General features: G+C 36.7%; 1 protein-coding gene across 1 annotated transcript in view; it reads left to right on the top strand.

Moving 5' to 3' along the window:
- Positions 1-24654, top strand: part of ARHGAP32 (Rho GTPase activating protein 32) — a 226583-nt gene that overhangs the window by 21937 nt on the left and 179992 nt on the right. Inside the window, exon 2 of the mRNA XM_025356879.1 lies at positions 107-215. Within this exon, the coding sequence (XP_025212664.1) occupies positions 107-215 (109 nt within the window). The remainder of the gene's footprint in view (positions 1-106; positions 216-24654) is intronic.

The following is a 24654-nucleotide window of genomic DNA, read 5'->3' as shown; positions in this document are numbered from 1 at the left end:
ACTTCAAATCTGACTCGTAGTTTTTCTGCTCTTTCAGTTGTGATCATTGGAAGGCTTTCATAGAATTGGAAATTCTTATCTGAATCTTTCATGTTTTGATCTCTAGGAAGATGAAGTCCTCAGTACATTCTGAAGAAGATGATTTTGTTCCAGAGCTACATAGAAATGTACACCCTCGAGAGCGGCCTGATTGGGAAGAAACTCTTAGCGCAATGGTAAATCAGTTTTATACAATTGTTCATATATACATGTATATGTATATATAGCACTTATATAAAGAAAAGGAACTGAGGACACATTACACAAATTTTGTTGCTTTGTTCATTTATTCAGGAAATGTTTATTGAGTGAATACTGTATATTTGGCACTGTTGTAGAGTCTGTGGGCAGAGTAATAGGGTTACAGAGTGGTAAAAATACAGTGTGAAAGGATAGGTGCTAATTATATAGAGTAGTCACAGATGGCCTCTGTGGGAAGATGAGGTTTGATCAAAGACCTGAAGGAGGTGAGGGAGTGAGTAGTGTGTTTATCTGAAAACACATCATTTTAGGCAATGGAAGAACAAGTTACAGGCTGTGGCATAGGATTAGAGAACAAGTTGGAAGACACACAAATAGCATAGTGTGGCTGAAACTGGATGAGAAAGAAATGAGGTCAGAGAAGTGGTTTGGGTGGGTGGAAAGCAGATCATGCAGTTTCCTGTACTTTATTGATGGAGACTTTGGCTTTTTATGCTGAGTGAGATGAGAAACCATTGGAGGATTTTTGGCTGAGCAGTGACACAGTCTGACTTAAAATGTTAAGTCTCAGGTTACTCTGAGTAGGAGGAGGCAAAAGAGGAAGTAAAGAGAATCTGTGTGTTATAATTAATAGGTAAATAGTGATGGTAGCTTGAACCAGGACGATACCACATATGGTGAGAATTGGTTACATGCTATAGTTTTACTGATAAAGCCAGCCATTTTGTCAATGAATGGGTAATAAGAGTATGAGATAAAGATATATTAAGAATGGCTTCAAGTTTTTTGGCTTCGTCCACCTGAAGGATGGAATTTATAGTACTGAGATGCTGGAAAAGAAGTTTTTGTTGGGGGATAGATGGAAAAATCAGCAGTGTAGTTTTTCACATGATACATTTTAGATACTCATTTAGTTTATTAAAACTTTTTGTAACAGGTCTATTAATAAGAATGAAGAAATTCTTCTTTTGTGGGAGAGGACGTTTTACTTAACTGGTTAAGAGTCAGCGTTCTCTGTCAAAATAAAATGCAAATGTTCATCTATCAGTTCTGATCTGTAATGATACTTTACTTATTTCATTTTTGAAAATGTCTTTCACTCAAATAGGCACAGCAAATACTGACATAAATTCACAAACATTTTAATTGAACATATTTGTCACTAAGAAGGCATTTATAGAGTTCTGTTAGATTCTCTTCTTGATACTTGCCTTTTAGTATGTTATTACATTTTCTATTAGTCAATTCCAATTAAAGATTAGGTGGAAGTTCTCAGTTGCACAGTTAAATGGAATCTGCAGTATGGAAATTTACTTTGCATTTACATGTGATCTGAAAAACCCTACTGGACCTGTAGTTTGAGCTCAGAAAAAAATATTCACTACCCATTTGTATGGGAATGGCAATCTCCCTTCTTGTTTTAATATTTGATAGTTTGGGATGCATGGACAGTAGCTTGTGATTACTTGTGATTCTCAAAATACTAGTCGTCATTAAGATGACTTTATTGTCAGTGTTTCTTGTATATAAGCTATGTTTTCTCTTATAATTGTACATTAAGTTCGCCAAGAAATATCATCAAGTCTGCAGTAAAAACTAATTAGCAAAGTCATTTAGTGTTCCATAGTAGATGTCAAAAATATGTATATCTAAAGCCTTTTTGTATTCTACACATATTTTTACCAAAATTGGTTATAATGTATCTTAGCAGATTCCACTTCAGGTTGTACTGAATTAATGTTTGCTCAAGTTATGTGAGAATATTCTTGCCTGTAGTTGTCTCATGCAGACTGTTCATAGGAGCTAATTCTTCACCCACTTCACACTCAATATTGACTCCTCAACAGCAATAGCAATATTGGTTCCATTTTTTGACTTATCAAGAGTCAAGGAAAACCACTTAAAATCATTTGCCTTGTTTTTTAAGTGACTGTTGATTTGCTTCCAATGTCCTCAACTTTTAAAAAATATTATTATTATGTGTAATTTATTTTAGATTTTTAAAATAATACTTTTAAGTTCTGGAGTAGTGCAGAACATGCAGGTTTGTTACATAGGTATACATGTTCCATGGTGGTTTGCTGCACCCATCAACCTGTCATCTTCATTAGGTATTTCTCCTAAAGCTATCCTTTCCCTAGCCCCCAACCCTGTGACAGGCCCCGGTGTGTGATGTTCCCCTCACTATGTCCATGTGTTCTCATTGTTCAACTCCCACTTATGAGTGAGAACATGCAGTGTTTGGTTTTCTGTTCCTATGTTACTTTGCTGAGAATGATGGTTTCTAGCATCATCCATATCCCTGCAAAGGACATGAACTCATCCTTTTTTATGGTTGAACAGTATTCCATGGTGTATATGTGCCACATTTTTTAATCCAGTCTATCATTGATGGGCATTTGGGTTGGTTCCAAGTCTTTGCTATTGTGAACAGTGTTGCAGTAAGCGTATGTGTGCATTTGTCTTTATAGCAGAATGATTTATAATCCTTTGGGTATATACTCAGTAATGGGATTGCTGAGTTAAATGGTATTTCAGTTTCTAGATCCTTGAGGAGTCGCCACACTGTCTTCCACAATGCTTGAACTAATTTACACTCCCACCAACAGTGTAAAAGTGTTCCTATTTCTCCACATCCTTTCCAGCATCTGTTGTTTCCTGACTTTTTAATGATTGCCATTCTAACTAGCGTGAGGTGGTATCTCATTGTGGTTTTGATTTGCATTTCTCTAATGACCAGTGATGATGAGCTTTTTTCATGTTTGCTGGCCGCATAAATGTCTTCTTTTGAGAAGTGTCTGTTCATATCCTTCGCTTTTTGATGGGCTTTTTTTTTTTTTTCTTGTAAATTTGTTTAAGTTCCTTGTAGATTCTGGATATTAGCCCTTTGTCAGATAGATTGCAAAAATTTTCTCCATTTCTGTAGGTTACCTGTTCACTCTGATGATAGTTTCTTTTGCTGTGGAGAAGGTCTTTAGTTAAATTAGATCCCATTTGTCAATTTTGGCTTTTTTTGCCATTGCTTTTGGTGTTTTAGTCATAAAGTCTTTGCACATGCCTATGTCCTGAATGGTATTGCCTAGGTTTTCTTCTAGAGTTTTTATGGTTTTAGATCTTATGCTTAAGTCTTTAATTCATTTTGAGTTAATTTTTGTATAAGGTGTGAGGAAGAGGTCCAGTTTCAATTTTCTGCATATGGGTAGCCAGTTTTCACAGCACCGTTTATTAAATAGGGAATCCTTTCCCTATTGCTTTTGTCAGGTTTGTCAAAGATCAGAGGGTTGTAGATGTGTAGCATTATTTGAGGCTTCTGTTCTGTTCCATTGGTCTATATATCTGTTTTGGCATCAGTACCATGCTCTTTTGGTTACTCTAGCCTTGGAGTATAGTTTGAAGTCAGGTAGTGTGATGCCTCCAACTTTGTTCTTTTTGCTTAGGATTATCTTGGCTATACCGGCTCTTTTTTTGGTTCCATATTAAATTTAAAGTAGCTTTTTCTAATTCTGTGAAGATAGTCAGTGGTAGCTTGATGGGGGATAGCATTAAATCTATAAATTACTTTGGGCAGTATGGCTATTTTCACAATACTGATTCTTCCTATCCATGAGCATGGAATGTTTTTCCATTTGTTTGTGTCATCTCTTATTTCATTAAGCAGTGGTTTGTAGTTCTCCTTGAAGAGGTCCTTCATATCCCTTGTAAGTATTTTATTCTCGTTGTAGGTATTTTATTCTCATAGTATCATCATCCTAGGTATTTTATCATCCTAGGTATTTTATTCTCTTTTAGCCATTGTGAGTGGGAGTTCATTCATGATTTGGCTCTCTGTTTGTCTGTTATTGGTATATAGGAATGCCTGTGATTTTTGCACATTGATTTTGTATCCTGAGCCTTCGCTGAAGTTGCTGATCAGTTTAAGGAGATTTTGGGTTGAGATGATGGGGTTTTTAAAAATATACAGTCACGTCATCTGCAAACAGAGACAGTTTGACCTCCTCTCTTCCTATTTGAATACCCTTTATCTCTTTCCCTTGCCTGATATCCCTGGCCAGAATTTCTAGTACTGTGTTGAATAGGAGTGATGAGGGAGGGCATCCTTGTCTTTTGCCAGTTTTCAACGGGAATGCTTCCAGCTTTTGCCCATTCAGTATGATACTGGCTGTGGGTTTGTCATAAATAGCTCTTATTATTTTGAGATATGTTCCATCAATATCTAGTTTATTGAGAGTTTTTAGCATGAAAGGGTGTTGAATTTTATCAAAGGTATTTTCTGCATCTATTGAGATAATTGTGGTTTTTGTCATTGGTTCTATTTATGTCATTGGTTCTGTTGCGATGGATTATGCTTATTGATTCGCGTATGTTGAACCATCCTTGTATCCCAGGGTTGAAGCCGACTTGATCATGGTGGATAAGCTTTTTGATGTGCTCCTGGATTCGGTTTGCCAGTATTTTATTGAGGATTTTTGCATTGATGTTCATCAGGGATATTGGCCTGAAATTTTCTTTTTTTGTTGTGTCTCTACCAGGTTTTGGTATCAGGATAATGCTGGGCTCATAAAATGAGTTAAGGACGAGTCCTTCTTTTTCAGTTGTTTGGAATAGTTTCAGAAGGAATGGTACCAGCTTCTCTTTGTACCTCTAGTAGAATTTGGCTGTGAATCCCATCTGGTCCTGGGCTTCTTTTTTCTTTGGTTGGTAGGCTATTAATTACTGCCTCAATTTCAGAACTTGTTATTGGTCTATTCAGGGATTCGACTTCTTCCTGGTTTAGTCTTGGGAAGGTGTATGTGTCCAGGAATCTATCCATTTCTTCTCGATTTTCTAGTTTATTTGTGTAGAGGTGTTTATAGTATTCTCTGATTGTAGTTTGTATTTCTGTGGGATCAGTGGTAATATCCCCTTTATTATTTTTTATTGTGTCTATTTTATTCTTCTCTCTTTTCTTCTTTATTAGACTGACTAGCAGTCTATCCATTTTGTTAATCTTTTCAAGAAACTAGCTCCTGGATTCATTGATTTTTTTAAAGGGTTTTTTGTGTCTCTATCTCCTTCAGTTCTGCTCCTGTCTTACTTATTTCTTGTCTTCTATTAGATCTTGAATTTGTTTGCTCTTGCTTCTCTAGTTCTCTTAACTGTGATGTTAGGCTACCAATTTTAGATTTTTCCCACTTTCTCCTGTGGTCATTAATGCTATAAATTTCCCTCTAAACACTGCTTTAACTTGTCCCAGAGATTCTGGTACGTTGTGTCTTTGTTCTCATTGGTTTCAAAGAACTTATTTCTGCCTTAATTGTGTTATTTACCCAGTAGTCATTCAGGTGCAGTTTGTTCATTTTCCATGTAGTTGTGTGGTTTTGAGTGAGTTTCTTAATCCTCAGTTTTATTTTGATTGCCTGTTGTGTGAGAGACTGTTATGATTTCCATTCCTTTGCATTTGCTGAGGAGTGTTTTACTTCCAATTATGTGGTCAGTTTTAGAATAAATGCGATATGGGTGCTGACAAGAATGTATAGTCTGTTAATTTGGGGGTGGAGAGTTCTGTACATGTCTATTAGATCCGTTTTGTCCAGAGCTGAGTTCAAGTCCTGAATATCCTTGTTAATTTTCTGTCTTGTTGATCTAACATTGACAGTGGGGTGTTAACGTCTCCCACTATTATTGTGTAGTAGTCTAAGTCTCTTTGTAGGTCTCTAAAAACTTGCTTTATGCATCTGATGCTCCTGGGGTTTATGTGTGGACATCCTTTTTGTTGATGTTGATGCTATTCCTTTCTGTTTGTTAGTTTTCCTTCTAATAGTGAGGTCCCTCTGCTGCAGGTTTGCTGGAGTTTTCTGTAGGTCCACTACAGACCCTGTTTGCCTGGGTATCACCAGCAGAGACTGCAGAACATCAGAGATTGCTGCGTATTCCTTTCTCTGGAAGCTTCATCCCAGAGGGGCATCTGCCAGATGCCAGCTAGAGCTCTCCTGCATGAGGTGTCTGTCGACCACTGTTGGGAGGTATTTCCCAGTCAGGAGGCATGGGGTTCAGGAACTCACTTGAGGAGGCAGTCTGTCCCTTAGCAGAGCTCCAGCGCTGTGCTGGGAGATCTGCTGCTCTCTTCAGAGTCAGCAGGCAGGAACGTTTAAGTCTGATGAAGCTGCGCCCACAGCCCCACCTTCTCCCAGGTACTGTGTCCCAGGGAGATGGCAGTTTTATCTATAAGCCCCTGACTGGGGCTGCTGCCTTTCTTTCAGACATGTCCTGCCTAGAGAGGCAGTCTGGCTGTAGTGGCTTTGTGGCTCTGTGGTTGGCTCTGCCCAGTCCCAACTTCCTGGTGGCTTTGTTTACACTGTGAGGGGTAACTGCCTATTCAAGCCTCAGTAATGGTGGACGCCTCTCCCCCTACCAAGCTCGAGCATCCCAGGTCGACTTCACACTGCTCTGCTGGCAGCGAGAATTTCAAGGCAGTGGATCTTAGCTTGCTGGGCTCCTTGGGAGTGGGATTGGCTAAGCTAGACCACTTGGCTCCCTGGCTTTAGCCCCCTTTCCAGGGGAGGGAATGGTTCTGTCTTGCTGGCGTTCCAGACGCCACTGGGGTATGAAAAAAATACTCCTGCAGCTAGCTCGGTGTCTGCCCAAATGGCTGCCTAGTTTTGTGCTTGAAACCAAGGCCCTGGTGGCATAATCACCTGAGGAAATCTCCTGACCTGCAGGTTGTGAAGACCATGTAAAAAAGCATAGTATCTGGGTCGGAATGCACCCTTTCTCACGGCACAGTCCCTCACGTCTTCCCTTGGCTAAGGGAGGGAATTCCCTGGCCCGTTGCCCCTCCCAGGTGAGGCGACGCCCCAGTCTGCTTCAGCTCACCTTCCGTGGACTGCACTCACTGTCTAAACCAGTCCCAGTGGGATGGGTTGGGTCCTGCAGTTGTAAATGCAGAGATCACCCACCTTCTGCATTGATCTCACTGGAAGCTGCAGACTGGAGCTGTTCCTATTCGCCATGTTGCCAGCCACCTCCCAGTGTCCTCAATCAACTCTTTAAGCAACTATTCTCACCAGTAGGTTTAAACCAATTTGTTTTTTTTCGACACATTTCTTTCACTGCTGCAATCAAATATGATTTAATAAACTCACCATTGGTAAATGACTTTCCTTGCTTGCTGATAAATGAACTACTAGGAAATGTCCTTAGGTTGCAATCTTGTTCTTTTTGTGAAGAAATTCTGTGTGGTGATGTACTCGGTTTCAGAATTTTCTAATTTTTCAGAGTGTTACTTTCCTGTGAGTTGAGAATATTGTGATGAGTGCATAGTTTGGTAATGTCAATGTATATTCCATTATTTTAGCACAGCTGTGGTGTCATTGTATGATAAACACAGTGTTTTGAATCTAATTTGATAACAAAATAATAGATATTCACCTGTGCCTTAAAAGTATGACACTCAAAGTATACCTCTCTCTTTTCTTATTTTTATTCCTATGTATATGTATTGGTAATTTAAAAAAATATGGTATGATAATACACGTGGAAATTGAAATGCTGTTCACTTATAATTTGATAACATGATTTATAGTGTGCCACGCAGCAGTGAGAATTGATAGGAGAGCCACATATGGTCTTTTTTGCAGCTATTCACCTCTGCCATTGTATTGTGAAAACAGCTGTAAATAATCCGTAACAAATGAGTGTGACAGTGTTCCAATAAAACTTTATTTCTGTATACCAATGTTTGAGTTCCATGTAGTTTTCAAATGTCAATAGTCATTCTGTTTTTTGACTTTTCCCCCAAACATTTATAAATGTAAAAAGTACTGTTAGCTCAAGGGCTATACAAAATAGGTGATGGACTGGATTGACGCTTGATTTTCAGCTCCTTATCATACAATTTTTTTAAAAAAAATTTATTTCAGTAGTTTTTGGGGAACACGTGGCTTTTAATTACATGGGTAAGTTATTTAGTGGTTGTTTCTGAGTTTTGGTGCACCTGTCACCCTAGCAGTGTACATTGTACCCGATGTATAGTCTTTTATTCCTCACTCACCTCCCACCCTTCCCCTCCAGTGCCAAAGTGCATTATATCAGTCTTATGCCTTTGCATCCTCATAGCTTAGCTCCCACTTGTAAGTAAGAACATAACGATACTTGGTTTTCCATTCTTGAGTTACTTCACTTAAAATAATGGTCTCCAAATCCATCCAGGTTGCTCTGGATGCCATTATTTCATTCCTTTTTGTGGCTGAGTAGTATTCTGTAGTGTATATATACCACGTTTTCTTTATCCACTCATTGGTCGAGGACCGGTTAGGCTGGTTCCATATTTTTGCTGTTGTGAATTGTGCTGCAGTAAACATGCGCGTGCAAGTGTCTTTTTCATATAATGACTTCTTTTCCTCTGGGTAGAGATCCCCAGGTGGAACTGCTGGATCATATGGTAGTTCTGCTTTCAGTTCTTTAGGGAATCTCCATACCATTTTCCATAATGGTTGTACTAGTTTACATTCCCACCAGCGGCATAAAAGTGTTCCCTTTTTACCACATCCATGCCAACATCTATTATTTTTTTATTTTTAAATTATGGCCATTGTTTTAGAAGATGGTATCTCAGTGTAATTTTAATTTGTATTTCCCTGATAATTAGTAATGTGGAGCAGTTTTTCATGTGTTTGTTGGCCATTTATCTATCTTCTTTAGAGAACTGTCTATTCATGTTTTTTGCCCATTTTGTGATGCAATTGTTTGCTTTTTTTCTTGCTGATTTGTTTGAGTTCTTTGTGGATTCTGGATATTAGTTCTTTGTCAGATGCATTATTTGTTAATATTTTCACCCATTCTGTGGGTTGTCTGTTTTCTCTGGTGATTATTTCTCTTGCTGTAGAGAAGCTTTTTAGTTTAATTAGGTCCTGTCTATTAATTTTTGTTTTTGTTGCATTTGCTTTTGGGTTGTTGGTCTTGAACTCTTTGCCTAAGCCAATGTCTAGAAGAGTTTTTCTGATATTATCTTCTAAATTTTTATGGTTTCAGTTCTTAGACTTAAGTTTGATCCATCTTGACTTGATGTTTATATATGGTAAGAGATGGGGATCCAGTTTCATTCTTCTACATTTGGCTTGCCAATTACCCCAACACTATTTGTTGAATAGGGTATCCCTTCCACACTTTATGTTTTTGTTTACTTTGTCCAAGATCAGTTGGGTATAAGTATTTGGCTTTATTTCTGGGTTCTTTATTCTGTTCCATTGGTCTGCATGCCTGTTTTTGATACCAGTACCATACTGTTTTTGTAACTATAACCTTGTAGTATAATTTGAAGTTGAGTAATGTGATGCCTCCATGTTTGTTCTTTTTGCTTAGTCTTGCTTTGTCTATGTGGGCTCTTTTTTGGTTCCATATGAATTTTAGAATTGTTTTTTGTAGTTTTGTGAAGAATGATGTTGGTATTTTGATGGGAATTGCACTGAATCTGTAGACTGCTTTTGGCAGTATGGTCATTTTCACAATATTGATTCTACCCATCCATGATCATGGGATGTGTTTCCATTTGTTTGTGTCATCAGTGATTTTTTCAGCAGTGTTTTGCAGTTTTCCTTGTAGAGATAGTTCATCTCCTTGGTCAGGTATATTCCAAAGTTTTTTTTTTTTTTTTTTTTGGCAGCTGTTGTAAAAGGGATCGAGGTCTTGATTTGATTCTCAGCTTCATTGCTGTTGTTGTATAGCAGTGCTACAGATTTGTGTATATCAATTTTGTTTTCTGAAACTTTACTGAATTCATTGATCAAATCTGGGAGTTTTTTAGATGAGTAATTAGGGTTTTCTAGGCATACGATCATATCATCAGCAAACAGTGACAGTTTGACTTCCTCTTTACTGATTCGGAAGCCGTTATTTCATTATCTTGTCTGATCTGGTTATGACTTGGAGTGCTGTGTTGAATAGAAGTGTTGAAAGTGGGCATCTTTATCTTGTTTCAGTTCTCAGGGTCAATGCTTTCAGCTTGTCCCCATTCAGTACAATGTTGGTTGTGGGTTTATCATAGTTCGCTTTTATTATCTTGAGGTATGTCCCTTTTATGCCAGTTTTGCTGAGGGTTTTAATCATAAAGGGATACTGGCTTTTGTCAGATTCTTGTTCTGTGTCTATTGAGATGATCATATGATTTTTTCTTTTAAATTCTGTTTATGTGGTATATCACATTTATTGATTTGCATGTGTTCAACCATCTGTGCATTCCTGCTGTGAAACCCACTTGGTCATGCTGTATTATCTTTTTGATATTCTGTTGGATTTGGTTAGCTAGTATTTTGTTGAGGATTTTTGTATCTATGTTCCTCAGGGATACTGGCCTGTAGTTTTCTTTTTTTCTTATGTCCTTTCCTGGTTTTGGTATTTGGGTGATACTGGCTTCATAGAATGACTTAGGGAGGATTTCCTCTTTCTCTGTCTTTTGGAATAGTTTCACTAAGATTGGTACCAATTCTTCTTTGAATGTCTTGCAGAATTCAGCTGTGAAAACATCTGGTCCTGGACTTCTTTTGTTGGCGTTTTAAAAATTACTGTTTAAATCTCACTACTTGTTACTGGTCTGTTCAGAGTTTCTGTTTCTTCCTGGTTTAATCTAGGAGGGTTGTATATTTCCAGGAAGTTATCCATCTCCTCTAAGTTTTCTACTTTGTGCACATAAAGGTGTTAATAGTAGCCTTGGATGATCTTTTGTATTTCTGTGTTATCGGTTGTATTATCTCCTGTTTCATTTCTAATAGACCTTATTTGGATCTTGCCTCCTCTTTTCTTGGTTAATCTTGCTAATGGTCTATCAATTTTGTTTGTTCTTTCAAAGAACCAGCTTTTGGCTTCATTTATCTTTTGTGGTGGTTTTGTTGTTGTTTCCATTTCATTTAGTTCTGCTCTGATATGGGTTATTTCTTTTCTTCTGCTGAGTTTGGGTTTGGTTTGTTCTTGTTTCTCTATTTCCTTGAGGTGTGACCTTAGTCTGTTTTCACTCTTTTAGCCTTTTTGATGCGGACATTTAATGCTATGAACTTTTCTCTTTGCACCGTTTTTGCTGTATCCGAGTCTTTGACAGGTTATGTCAGTATTATCATTCAACTCAAAGAATTTTTAAATTTTCATGTTGATTTCATTGTTGCCTCAAAGATCATTGAAGAGCAGATTAATTTTCGTCTGTTTTTACAGTTTCGGGTGTTCCTTTTCGAGTTAATTTCCAGCTTTGTTTTACTGTGGTCTGAGAGGGTATTTGATATAATTTGGATTTTTCTTAAATTTGTAGAGACATGTGACCTATCATTGGTCTGTCTTGGAGAATGTCCCATATACTGATGAGAAGAATGTATATTCTGCAGTTGTTGGGTAGAATGTTCAGTAAATATCTGTCAAGTCCATTTGTTCTAGGGTTTAGTTTCAGTTTATTGTTTCTTTGTTGACTTTCTGTCTTGATGACCTTTGTAGTACTGTCAGTGGAATATTGAATTCCCCTGCTATTACTCTGTTGCCATCTATCTCATTTCTTAGGTCTAGTAGTAATTGTTTTATAAATTTGGGAGATCTAGTGTTAGGTGCATATATATTTAGGATTGTGATATTTTCTTATTGGATTGATCGTTTTATCATTATATAATGTCCCTCTTTGTCTTTTTTCTAATGTTTTTGCTTTAAAGTCTGCTCTTTCTGGTATAAAAATTGCTACTCCTCCTTGCATTTGGTTTCCATCTCTGTGGAATATCTTTTCCTACCCCTTTACCTTAAGTTTTTTTGAGTTGTTGTCTTAGGTGAGTCTCTTGAAGACAGCAAATAATTAGTTAGTGGATTTTTTTTTTTAATTCATTCTGCCATTGTCTATCTTTTAAGTGAGCATTTAGGCCATTTACATTCACTGTTAGTATTGAGATGGGAGGTACTCTTCTGTTCATCATGCTAATTGTTGCCTTAATATGTTGTTTTTCATTATGTTATTGTCTTATGGGCCCTGTGAAATTTATGCTTTAAGGAGGTTCTATTTTGGTGTCTTTCACTGTTTAGTTTCAAGATCTAGAACTCTCTTTAGCATTTCTTGTAGTGCTGGCTTAGTAGTGGCAAATTACTTCAGGATATTTTTGTCTGAAAAATACTTTATCTCTTCTTCTTTTATGAGGCTTAGTTTTGCCAGAGATAAAATGTGTGGCTGACAAATACTTTGTTTAAGGGAGCCAAAGATGGGAACCCAGTCTCTTCTGACTTACAAGGTTTCTTCTGACAAATCTGCTGGTAATCTGATAGGTTTTCTTTTACAGATTATTTGATGTTTTTATCTCACAGTGCTTAAGATTCTTTCATCTTAAATTTACGCAGGTGATTTTTTTGTGGTGAATATTTCAGGTGTTCTTTGAGCTTTTTGTATTTAGGTGTCAACATCTCTAGGAAGGCCAAGGAGGTTTTCCTCAATTAACCTTACAAGTAAGTTTTCTAAACTTTTAGATTTCTCTTCTTCCTCAGAAACACCTGTTTTTCTTAGGTTTGGCCATTTAACATAATCCCAAATTTCTTGGAGGCTTTGTTCATGTTTTTATTCTTTTTTTTTTTTTTTTTGTCTGTCAGATTGGGTTAATTTGAAAGCTAAACGTTAATTTAGGTTAATTTTCTTCAAGCTCTGATCTTCTTTTTTCTCCTTGTTCTCATCTATTGTTGAAACTTCTCAGGGCATTATGTATTTCTCTAAGTGTGTCTTTCATTTCCAGAATTTGTGATTGTTTTTTCTTTATGATACCCATTTCTCTGGAGAATTTCCTATCTATATCCTGTATTTTTAAAAAAATTTCTTTACATTGGCTTTCACATTTCTCTGGTATTTTCCTGATTAGCTTTACCATCAACCTTCTAATTTTTTTTTTCCTCTGGCAAATCAGAGATTTCTTCTAGGTACAGATCCATTGTTGGGGAGCTGGTGTGATCTTTTGGTGGTGGTATAGAATCCTGTTGTGTCATATTCCCAGAACTACTTTTCTGGTTCCTTCTCACTTTGGTAGACTATTTAAGTGGAAAGGTATGGAACCCAAGGCTTACTGTTCAGATTTCCTTGTCCCATGGGGTGATCCCTTGATGTGGTATTCTCCCCCTTTTCTTGAGGATGGGACTTCCTGAGAGCTGGACTGCAGTGATTCTTACTTCTTTTCTGGGTCTAGCCACCCAGCAGGACTCTAGCACCAGGCTCTGCTTTGGTGCTAGGGAATGTCTGCAAAGAGTCCTGTGATGTGATCTGTCTTCAGGTCTCCCAGGCATGGATACCAGCACTTGCTTGGATGCAGGTGGCAGGGGAGTGAGGTAGACCCAGTCTTTGGCTGTAGATATGTTTAGTGTGCTGGCTTTCTCGAATGCTGGTTATGCTAGCAGTAAAGTTGTCAAATGGAGAGACTCAGGACCACTGGTTAGCCAGGATGTTGTGGGCAGTGGAATTAGCTATTGTCGTCTTCTTCCTGGTAGCAGGATTATTCTGTCCTAAGTTGCTCTTATGGCCCAAGTAGATTGACCTCCAGGCTGTAGGTGGTGCTTTCAAAAGAGCACCAGCTGTGGCAGTAGTAGGGGGATCTATGCTTGCCCTATGTCGGCCAGGGTAAGGATTTTAGTTTGTCAGGTGATGGATGGGGCCATAAAGCCCCCAAGAGTTTCTATCTTTTGTGTTTGGCAACCATGGAAAATAGAGAAATACCATCAGGTTGGGGCTGGTTTAGGCAGGTCCACGCTTAGATTTTCCTTGGGTGAGGCTTGCTGTGGCCACTGTAGGGGATTGAGGGGGTGGTTCTCAGGCTGATGGGGTTATGTTCCAGAGGGGATTTTGGTTGCCTCTGTTGTTTCATACAGTTTTTCAGGGAAACGAGTGATAGCTGTAGCAAGAGGCCTTACCTAACTCCCTCATAGTTGGTGAGGCTGGCCTGGCTCCTGCAGTGCTTGGCTCAGAACTTGCCCCAGGCTGTGAGCTTTCCTGCTGAGAAAGCAAGCACAGCTTTCCCGCCTCGCCCCTCCCTGTCTGTCAGCGGAGGCTCCTGCACTTGTATCTGAAGCAATTTCTGTTTGCCCTCAGATTCTGCTCAAAGAAATTCACGCTCAGTCAGAATTACTACTTATTTCAGTTGGAAGCTTTCTTCGTCCTGTGACCCCTCCCTAATTCTGCTGGCTGCCGTCCCTGAAGGCCCCTGTGAGATATGGTCAGGGATGGCTTCCCTGGGCTTGAGCTGGAGACTGGGAGTACATGCAAGGCACTTCCTCTCACTGCTGTTTCCAGTTTTATGTTTTGCATGAGTCCTTAAATTTGTTTAAGCTCTAGGTGAGTTTAAATTATTTTCCTGTAATCTGGATTTATAGATTCTCCAGTGGGGTTGTGTGTTCAGAGGCAGGTTTTCTCCCTCTCATACTTTGGGAACTCAGTTTTTTGCCTGTCCTGTGGAATTTGCAGTGGCATGCTGCTTCATTCAAAGATCTCTGAATTCTTTTGATTTTCCTGGTACATTTCTTTGGTGGTTCTTGGAACAAAAGATCATGGTAAAGATGATGGTGCTCTCCACACATTGTTCTGTCTGTCCAAGTGGGAGCTACACGTTAGCCCTGACTCCTACCTGCCATCTTGTCCCTAAGTCTATTCATATAAGTAACTTAAGATGTAAGGCTTTCCTAAACCTTTCAGATGGGAAATAGTTTTATTTCACTTCTGATAGTATGCTGTTCCTGTCTGTATCATGATGCTTGCCTTTGTATTAATCTAGTTGAATACAAATGTGTTTGTCTCCCTACTAGGTTGTGAACTCTTTGAGGAAGGGTAGGGGTCATCTTGTTTTTTCATTTTATTGAAGGATAAAGTTTAAAAGAGAATATAATCATGACTCTCATAGAAATATAGAATAAGCACAAGCCAAAGATATTTAACTTATTATTAATGAAGGAACCAGTCAGTTGTTAAAACTGGTTCAAAGGAGAATTCAAAAATTACCATCTTCTTATAGAGCAACCATTCTAAAATGCATACAATCTGGCAAAACTGTTCTGTTTCACTGGATAAAGTTTGCATTTCTGTGGACAGGAATTATTTGTATTACTCTCATTTTTCTATAAGGCAAGTTCCATCTCTACAGAGTTGTAAAATAGCTGAATCAAAAGACAAACAAAATCCCATACCCCTGTGGAATCAGGTAGTCCTCAGAGGTGCCAGCATTCCAGGGAAAGAACGTTCAGTAACTTTTTGCCTCTTTTTAAATCCCCCACTTTTCCTACAATTTTTAAATCTTCAGTAAATCTGCATTGAATTTATTCAATGGAACAAAGGTGACATTAGTGTTTCATGTGGTGGTCTGTTTACTCTGTATTAAAATGTCATGCTGTATACATGTAAAATTACTGATTTCACTTCTGGAATCCACAGTGAGTTGTCTAAGCACTGATGGAAATTACTATATAATACATTTTAATATCTCATTATATTCTTATTTTATACTCTTACTAATTTCTTTATGTGTAAGCTCCTTGAGGGCAGGTGCCATAATATTTCTTCCATTTAAAAAAATAAAGCATCACTCTCAATAAATAAGTGCATTGCTAGGTTGCAAAAGTGTGTAGTTGAATGATGAAAACAGTATAAATGAGATTAGAGCCACAATTTTACTACCATTTGTCTCAAAAATCATATTGATTTTAAGCAATAAGTAAGTTTGGGACCCTTTTTTCTCAATAATAATCTAAGTGAAATATAACTTTGAGAATGAAAATTTTTATTTAGGGAACTCTTTATAGAGTATTTACACTCAATTCCATTTGGTTAATTTTTTTAATTACTTCAGAGATAAAAGGGCTTAAGTGTTAAATTTTTATTGATTTGTGTTATGACACCAGAATATTAGTTTTTAAATATACATATCTAAAAAGGAGCCAGAATTTTGGAATTGTTAAAAATTTAAGGAGTTTTATATTTATAATAGTCATTTAAAAATCAAAACAATGGTAAAAACCTAAAATGGTGCTCTATTGTTTTGTAATTTATGGTTATGTACTTTTCATAAATCTGTAACTAGATTCAGTATTTCAAGAAATCTAATAAAATGCTATAGTGTTTTTGAATTGCTAAAAGTAGAATATTTACAGTTTACAGTGAAATTGTTTATCAGTTAAATATGAGGCTCTTTCAGAAAATAAGATATTAAAAATGAGAGAGAGAGAAACCGCAGAGAGTACTGAACTCTATATATACTAACGTATGTGTAGCATATACAACGTGGATATGCTGGTGATGATTCATGTCCTGGCCAAGACAGAGCAGAGCACTGCAAGATTTCATTGCTCTAATTCTGAATGGCACACAGTTCAAAACTTACGAATTATTTCTGAAATTTTTCATTTTATATTTTTGGACTGCAGTTGACTGTGGATAACTGAAGTCATAGATAAGGTGAAATTTAGACTGGTTCTTTTTACCCATCACCTTATAAAAACATTTTCAGTTTGAATAAAAGAAAAAGTATTTGCAAATGTGTTTTAAATCAGTATCCTTAGCTCTTTTATTACTGCGTGATGTTTAACTGTTTATTTTGATTGATGAGTGAATTTTAATTCAGAGGACCTAGTGATGTTTATCATCTCACAGTCTTTAAAAGGGGAATGTTTTATGTTATGTTGCTTTGTGAACCATCACAAATGTAACCATTGATTAATATGCAAAGCCCAGGTTTTGAATTTTTGCCAGTTTGTTCAGAGCTCTTCAGTAAGCAACTGTTAAGTCTGTCTCTATCCTATCCTCTACCATGGTACGTCCTCTCTGGCTAAAGATTCTGTGACTTCTCTGGCATGAATCAACTGGTATTAATTATTGAAGTTATTTAATACATTACTGAGAGCTCTGTGATATATATTAAGTTGGAGTCTATGAAATTGCTACTTTTATAGGTCAGAAGTTTTAACAATTGGCAGTTTCATAATGTAAAGCCTATAACCGTTTGAATTGTTGAACCATTGCTTAAGCATGTGACTTTATTGTTAATCATTAAACTGAAAACTATGTTTCAAATATGTCTTTAAGTTGTTAGGTGATCTGGATGTTACTTTTATTGATACAATTTGTTGTATAGCTTTTCAAAAAATTTTTGAAACTTACAAGATATTCAAGGAAAAAACTACATGAAACATGCAGGTGGAGGGATAATGGTTCTTCTAGGTCTCGATTGGAGTGTCATCGTGGTCTAGGATCTTGTTACTCCTTTAGTAGAAATTTTTCCAAATATCTAGTTTGTGATCTTTCTTTTCTTCTACCCTTCTTCTGTTCATACTCTTTTCCCAGAATTTATATCATTTATATTTATAATATATCTTTAAGTATTGCATGAACATTTTTGCTAGTAAATCTAATGTATACAGAATTCAAGTGCAGAAAGAGATCTGTATCATTTTCTAGCAGCACTGAAGACCAACAATAACTTACCATAATAAAGTACCTGTAAAGGTAATGTTCTTACAGTTTCATAGGAATCTTTGTATAAAATGTCTGGTAAAATTATATACATTGTTGGAACTCTGTATTTTTAGTGAGCCTTCTGAATATAGGAGTATCTTTAATGCCTTTATAAGGGAATGAGATGAAGGAAAGGATGAATCTCAATTATACAAAAGTATAACATTTAAAGGCTTTGCTAATATGTAAATGTGTTAATTTTAGGTTGATTAACCAGCTGTTGCCTAGCAGAGGAGTTGTGATTATTATACTAATGGTGCTTTCTAATAGTTTTTTCCAAATTGTTTTAAATATCACCTCTGAATAATTTTTTTCCTGTGGTTAATTGGCTCTCGGAGGAGATATTTTCTAGAAGCGAAGTTTAAGGCAACACCCTTGCTGCAAAAGAGCTAGTTTTATAATCACTTTCAGAAATCATGATTTTTCCTTCAGTCTTCTCATACTGTTGTTCCTACTCACAATAGAGAATTGAATAAGATTAGTGATACAATTTACTCTTGGGGCTTATTTGATGGCTATTTCTGTGTTTGTGAATTACCAGCTACTGAAATTTACCTGCCACCTTCTTTGATTCCTGTTTCTGGTTTTTAGCACTTCCACATTGGTGGTGCTAGATAACACATTGGAGGATGTGTTCCTGAGCCTGGTCTGTGGTGCCCAGATATTAAGACGTTAGGAAATACTCCCCATTTAGCACTATTTTTAGTTCTGAGCTCTTGAGTTTTCTTACATGTGAAGTGTTTTTTTTAGTAAAATTGCTAGGCTGTTATCAAGTCTGATGGAGGTGCATAATGCTGAAAATAATTTTAAGAGAAACCACTAAGCAGTATTCACAGATTCAATTTAGAAAGTGTGTGTGTGTTTTAAATAATTATTGCCATTCTATGGAGAGCCTTATCTGAACTCACAATATATAAACTTATAAAAGCCTAATTATTTTTTTCCTTATTACTGTACAGGGATGATTTTTCTAAGGCCCTGCAACAATTTTGAATAAGTGAAGAAAATTGTAGTCTGTTTTTAGCATTAAGTCTATTTTGTTACATCAAAATTCTTTTGAAAACATTCAGACATGTAACTCAGTTACTTGAGTTTCTTTGTGACATACTTATTTTTTCAGAATCACTTTAGTAACATTATTGTTCAACATAATATAACATAGTTTTAATAAATCTATCTTTCTGATGGTACAGTAGTTTCCTTCTATCCAAGGGGGCTATGTTCCAAGACCCCCAGTGGATGCTTGAAACTGCAGATAGTAATGAACACTGTATATACTGTGGTTTTTCTAGTACATATATACTTGATAAAGTTTAATTTATAAATTAGACACAGTAGGACATACATAAACAACAATAACTAATATAAAATAGAACAGGTATAATGATATACTGTTCACAATTTCATGGATAGAAGGTTCATTCTTTCTGTAGATCTCAGCAACCTCAGCATATGATTTCTTTTCTTTCCTTATTGAGAACTTCACCTTTTCACTCACAGAAGCACTTTCCAGCTCCTCTTTGGCATATCCATAATGGCAGCATCACTCCTCTTGTGCTTTGGGGCTACTATTAAGTCAAATCAGTGTGACTGGAATGCAAGCACTGCAATACCATGGCAGTTGATCTGGTCACTGAGATGACTCCCAAGTGAGCCACAGGTGGGTAGTCCACAGTGTGGATGCACTGGACAAAGGGATAATTCATGTTCCAGGCGGGATGGACTGGGGCGGTGCAGGACGGTGTGAGATTTCATCACACTGCTCAAAACTACATGCAGTTTAAAACTTAGAAGTTGTTATTTATGGGAATTTTCCATTTAGCATTTTTGGACCAGGGTTAACCCATGGGTAACTGAAACTGTGAAAAGTGAAATAACAGATAAAGGAGGACTACTTATTGGGATAATTATTATTAGATTTCCCCTGCATAGTCTCTGTTCTTTTTAAGAAAGGGGACAATACTTAGACCAATTGTAAAAGCTTTTATAGACATGCCATTTCAGAAATTCATTATGTGTGTTTCCTATGGTTAAACTGGCAGGCAACTGGCAGTCCTGTTTGCCTTTCTTGACAGCACAAATTTTGTATCAAAATCTCATTTATTCAGTTGATCATATATATATATATATATATATATATATATATATGCAGTTTTACCAGCATATAGACAGCTGCTATTTTTTTTTCTATTTCACAGGCCACACTTTATTTCCCCTTCATCACTATATTTTAAGCAGAAATGATATTTTGTCACCATTTCAAGAAATATTTATAACATTAGTCTAAAACTTCTATGACCTCAGTTAAATTCTAACTGCAAATAATAAAGATAATGCAATAAATAAAATTTGAATCTGTTAAAAATGTGAGAAGTAGCAAAAAGTCACCTTTTCCTCAGAATTAATTTCAGATGCTTTTTGCTAGCCTTATACAGAAAGAACACTTTGTTCAAGTCTTATTATATTTTCCCCATGCATATATTAGTGGCTTTTTGTTTTTTCCTTTAAGAAGCACCTGGTCCACTTTGATAGTAGCATATACTTAACACTGATTGCATTTTGATGTCCTTTATGAATGTGTATTTGGTGATATTATTTCTGATTTTTCCATGGCAATTTCAGATCTGTTTTTATTGTTCTTAATTATTAACAACTCATTTTGATTAGTAGTTTGCCTTTTGTGACAGTACAAATTTAGTATTGAAACCTTGTTTATTCAGTTGATCTCATGTATGTAAATATACATATGTATGTTATTTGACTATGGTGCTTTGTCAAAGTATGAGAGCATTTTATGTAAATGAACCTGTACTATATATGTAATTATGTCTGTACCGTTTAGTAGTTAATGTCATAGATCTGGAATTGGGACATCCTACCTTCTGTCTGCTCTGTTCTCTGCTGTAGGAGGCTGATTCCAGCAAACAACATTTCTCAGGCTTCTTTGCCAGCAGGCTTTTGGCTAGGTTTGGCAAATGGGAAGCACACGTGGAAGACTGGAGGGCAGAAAGAGGGGAAGAGCCCTCATTTCTTCCTCTCTTTTTCTGCTTTGAGAGGGGTCTCCCCTACCACTCAGATAGCTTATATCAGATAACTCATAATTTGCCTCAGTGATTAACAAAAAAAATCTTTTTTACTGCTATAACATCGGCACATTTCTTCATAGAAGCATTTTTATTCTTGTTCTTTCCTAACTGACTATAAATATGAATACCTAGCTTAGCACATTGTAGTTATATAGATCATCTAATCTCATTGATTTATGACAGGTTGTTTTACATTTGCAAATGGTTGCTGTAAGTAATATGCAGAGGAGGAAGAAGCTAGCTTGTTACTTTCTCTTTCTCTCTTTCCTTTTTCTTTATCTCTTTTGCCCTCTCCCTTATAAAAATAGAACATATAGAAAAGTGAAAAGAAAAAGAAAGCGGCTTTCCCATAATCCTATTTCCCATGGTGGTGAGATTATTTTGGTATAGGCTTTTGACAATGCTGAGGGTTTTTTAAAATTTTATATTATTTTTATTTTTAATTGTGATAAAATATGTATAATATAGCATTTACCATCCTAAACATTTTTTTTCTTTTTTTTATTATGCTTTAAGTTCTAGGATACATGTGCACAACATACAGGTTTGTTACATACGTATACATGTGCCATGTTGGTTTGTGCACCCATTAACTCATCATTTACGTTAGGTACATCTCCTAATACTATCCCTCCCCCATCCCCCACCCCACGACGGGCCCCCGTGTGTGATGTTCCTGCCCTGTGTCCAAGTGTTCTCATTGTTCAGTTCCCACCTGTGAATGAGAACATGTGGTGTTTGGTTTTCTGTCCTTGCGATAGTTTGCTCAGAATGATGGTTTCCAGCTTCATCCATGTTGCCACAAAGGACGTGAACTCATCCTTTTTTATGGCAATGCAGAGAGTTTTTAACAGAACATCCGTATAAGCACATTTTTCTTATACAAATGTCTTCAAATGGTTAGTTTCAAAGAATATTGCTTTGGTAATATATTCTCCTTTCCCATCATATCTGGGAATATGATTTTTAAAGTAATTATGGACAATATACAATTTTATATTTCCTTGCCTTTCCATTTAAACATAAGTATTCTTCCTGGTTATTAAGGTGCTGTGCAGTGCAGGGAAAACTGCGTATTCCCTATTGTATATTATGGGAGGTGTCATAGGTAAAGGAATTGGCAGTTTCACTGGAAGGAAAATATCTCTGAAAGAGACTGGCTAGTGGACATAGTGGTAGACACCTTGGAAGGGGAAATTAAAAAACGTTGCCATGGAAAGGGAGAGGAATTAAATTTTCCTCCCTTTAGGGGGAAAGAGTGGTTGTCTTGAGGGCTGCAGAATGGGATATGGAACAGATTGTAGACTTCACACTTAAAATGCGAGATTGCCAGGGAGATAGGAGAGCTGGTTATTGAACTGTGTCAGATCTGTGTATCTCCCTCCAGTTACTTATCTCACCTGCAGAATTTGCTCCTTCCTCCAGGATTTGCTTTCAAGTGCATAGCTTACCCCTTTGAGGAAGCCTTAAGAAGGTGATTTGGAATAGTACTGAAGTCATTGCATTCAGTGGGGTCTTGGGAGTGCTGGGAGGCAAAAGCTTCTGAGGCTTTACAACCCAAGTCCTGGGAAGAAAGAGTTTTACTTGCATGAGAGATAAAGGAGCATATAAAATCTGAGATCACTCAGAAAGTCCTAAGGTCTTAGATGTTGTTAGTATTTGTTTTTTGTTGAATATGTATAAGAAGTTATCACAAGCTTAAGGGCTTAAAATAATACCCATTTATTATCTCACAGTTTTGCAGATTAGAAGTCTGGGCAGGCTGAACTGGGTTCTCTGCTCAGGGTCTCCTAAAGCAGAAATCAAAGTATTGGCTGGGCTGGGTTCTCATCTGCAGATTCTGTTGGCAGAATCCAGTTCCTTAGGGTTGTAGGTCTGAGACCCCTGTTTCCTTGCTGGCTGTCATTGTGGGAAGTGTGGCGGCGTAACTTTTAGGGGCTGCATGAATTCCCTCTCATGTGACCCCCTCAGGCTTCAAAGCCAGGGGTGGTACTTGGTGCTTCAAATCTTTGACTTTCCCTTCTGCTACCAGCTGGAGAAAACTCTACTTTTGAAGTGCTCATGTGTTTAGATTAGGTCAATCCAAATAATTTTTGTATTTTAAGATCGACTGTCCTGGGATTTTAATTACATTTTCAGCCTCTATTCTCAGCAGTACCTGGATTGATTGAATAACCATGGGGTGGGAATCTTGGGGGGTAGGGGCGACCCTCTTTAGAATTTTGCCTACCACAGTCTTATATGTTTTCTCTGTTATTTATACTTCATAATATGTTTAACATGTGATAACATTGATGTATTAGTTCGTTTTCATGCTGCTGATAAAGATATACTTGAGGCTGGGAAGAAAAAGAGGTTTAATGGACTTACAGTTCCACATAGCTGAGGGGGCCTCAGAATCATGGCGGAAGGCAAGAAGGAGCAAGTCATGTCTTAACATGGATGGCAGCAGGGAGAGAGAGCTTTTGCGGGATAACTCTTTATAAAACCATCAGATCTCGTGAGACTTATTCATTATCACGAGAACAGCACAGGAAAGACCTGCCCCCTATGATTCAATTACCTCCCACTGGGTCCCTCCCATGACTTGTGGGAATTGTGGGAGTTACAATTCAAGGTGAGATTTGGGTGGGGACACAGCCAAACCATATCAATTGACATTTGTCAATGGAAATTACAGATATTCTAATAATTTTAATTTCACTAATATGTCATAAAATCGATTGGGCAGGGGAAGCATATATACAATCTGTTGTTGATGTTAAATGAAAATGTTGATAAACTTATTTAATGACTACACAGTACTCCATGAAATAGGACATATTATTATTGTTTAATTAATAAGACTGAGTTTTGTTATATATTTTTCATTTAGATGAATATCTTTATGATGAGTTTTGCTTTTTCTTTTTACTACTATGTTATAGGGAATTACTTAACTAATTAATATAGAGATTCCCATATTACTTGCCAAAAGGGTTTTATTGATTCATATTCTAATAAGTAATGTTTAGTGATTTTTGTGCCATTGTTTTCAGTCTTACAAAGTTTTAAAATACAAAATTTTGATAAGAGGAAAGTATTTCTCATTGTTCTAATTTTTTATTTTTAAAACTTCATTGTTTTTGAACTTTTTCTACACTGTTTTAGACATAGTGGGTTTTGTGATAAAAATCCAGTTTAATTCAAATTCTGTGATTAACACACTATGCAAATCTCTTCTTTCTTGGTCTTAGTTTCCTCTTTACAGTGGAATGTCTAAATGAGATGTCTTTCAGCTCCATGATTATGTTGAACATCTCTCCGTACCCTATTTTGTTTTCTTAGTTAAAAATTGGTAATGCTCATTGGTGTTCTGTTAACACCTGTCAGGATGGAGTTTATAGTATTTTGAAAGGGTTAGACACATAAATAATATGGAGAGGGTGGGCTTATGGTGGGGCTGACTGTAGAAGTAGCCAGCTTTATGGTTCTGTATCAGAACACAATGTGTTAAACTACTTTTATGTCAGTTTACAGTTACCCAGTCAATGTTAGCACTTTGGATATGGGACCAAGATAACACGGTATTTGAAAGATTCTTTAAAGATCTGTACAGTGGAGGAATGGTAGAATATTTTTTTGGATTAGGAAACAGTGAAGTAGACAGAATAAAACGTTGCCAATTCCTAGTTTTGCAAGCTTTCCATATCAAATTGTATTTTCCTGAAATGGATGAGCTGTTCTCTATGTGGTTTAACTGGTTCAGATTATAGGGATACAAATATTTCCCTCTTAGAGATGCTCTACTCTTTAAGACTGCATTGGTTTTTTTTTTTTTTTTTTTTTTTTTTTTTTTTTTTTTTTTTTTTTTTTTTTTTTCAA

Source organism: Theropithecus gelada, chromosome 14 (assembly GCF_003255815.1).
Source record: "Theropithecus gelada isolate Dixy chromosome 14, Tgel_1.0, whole genome shotgun sequence".
Classification (NCBI taxonomy): Eukaryota; Metazoa; Chordata; class Mammalia; order Primates; family Cercopithecidae; genus Theropithecus; species Theropithecus gelada.
Note: the sequence above shows the minus strand (reverse complement) of the source record. Positions and strands in the feature narration are given on the sequence as shown.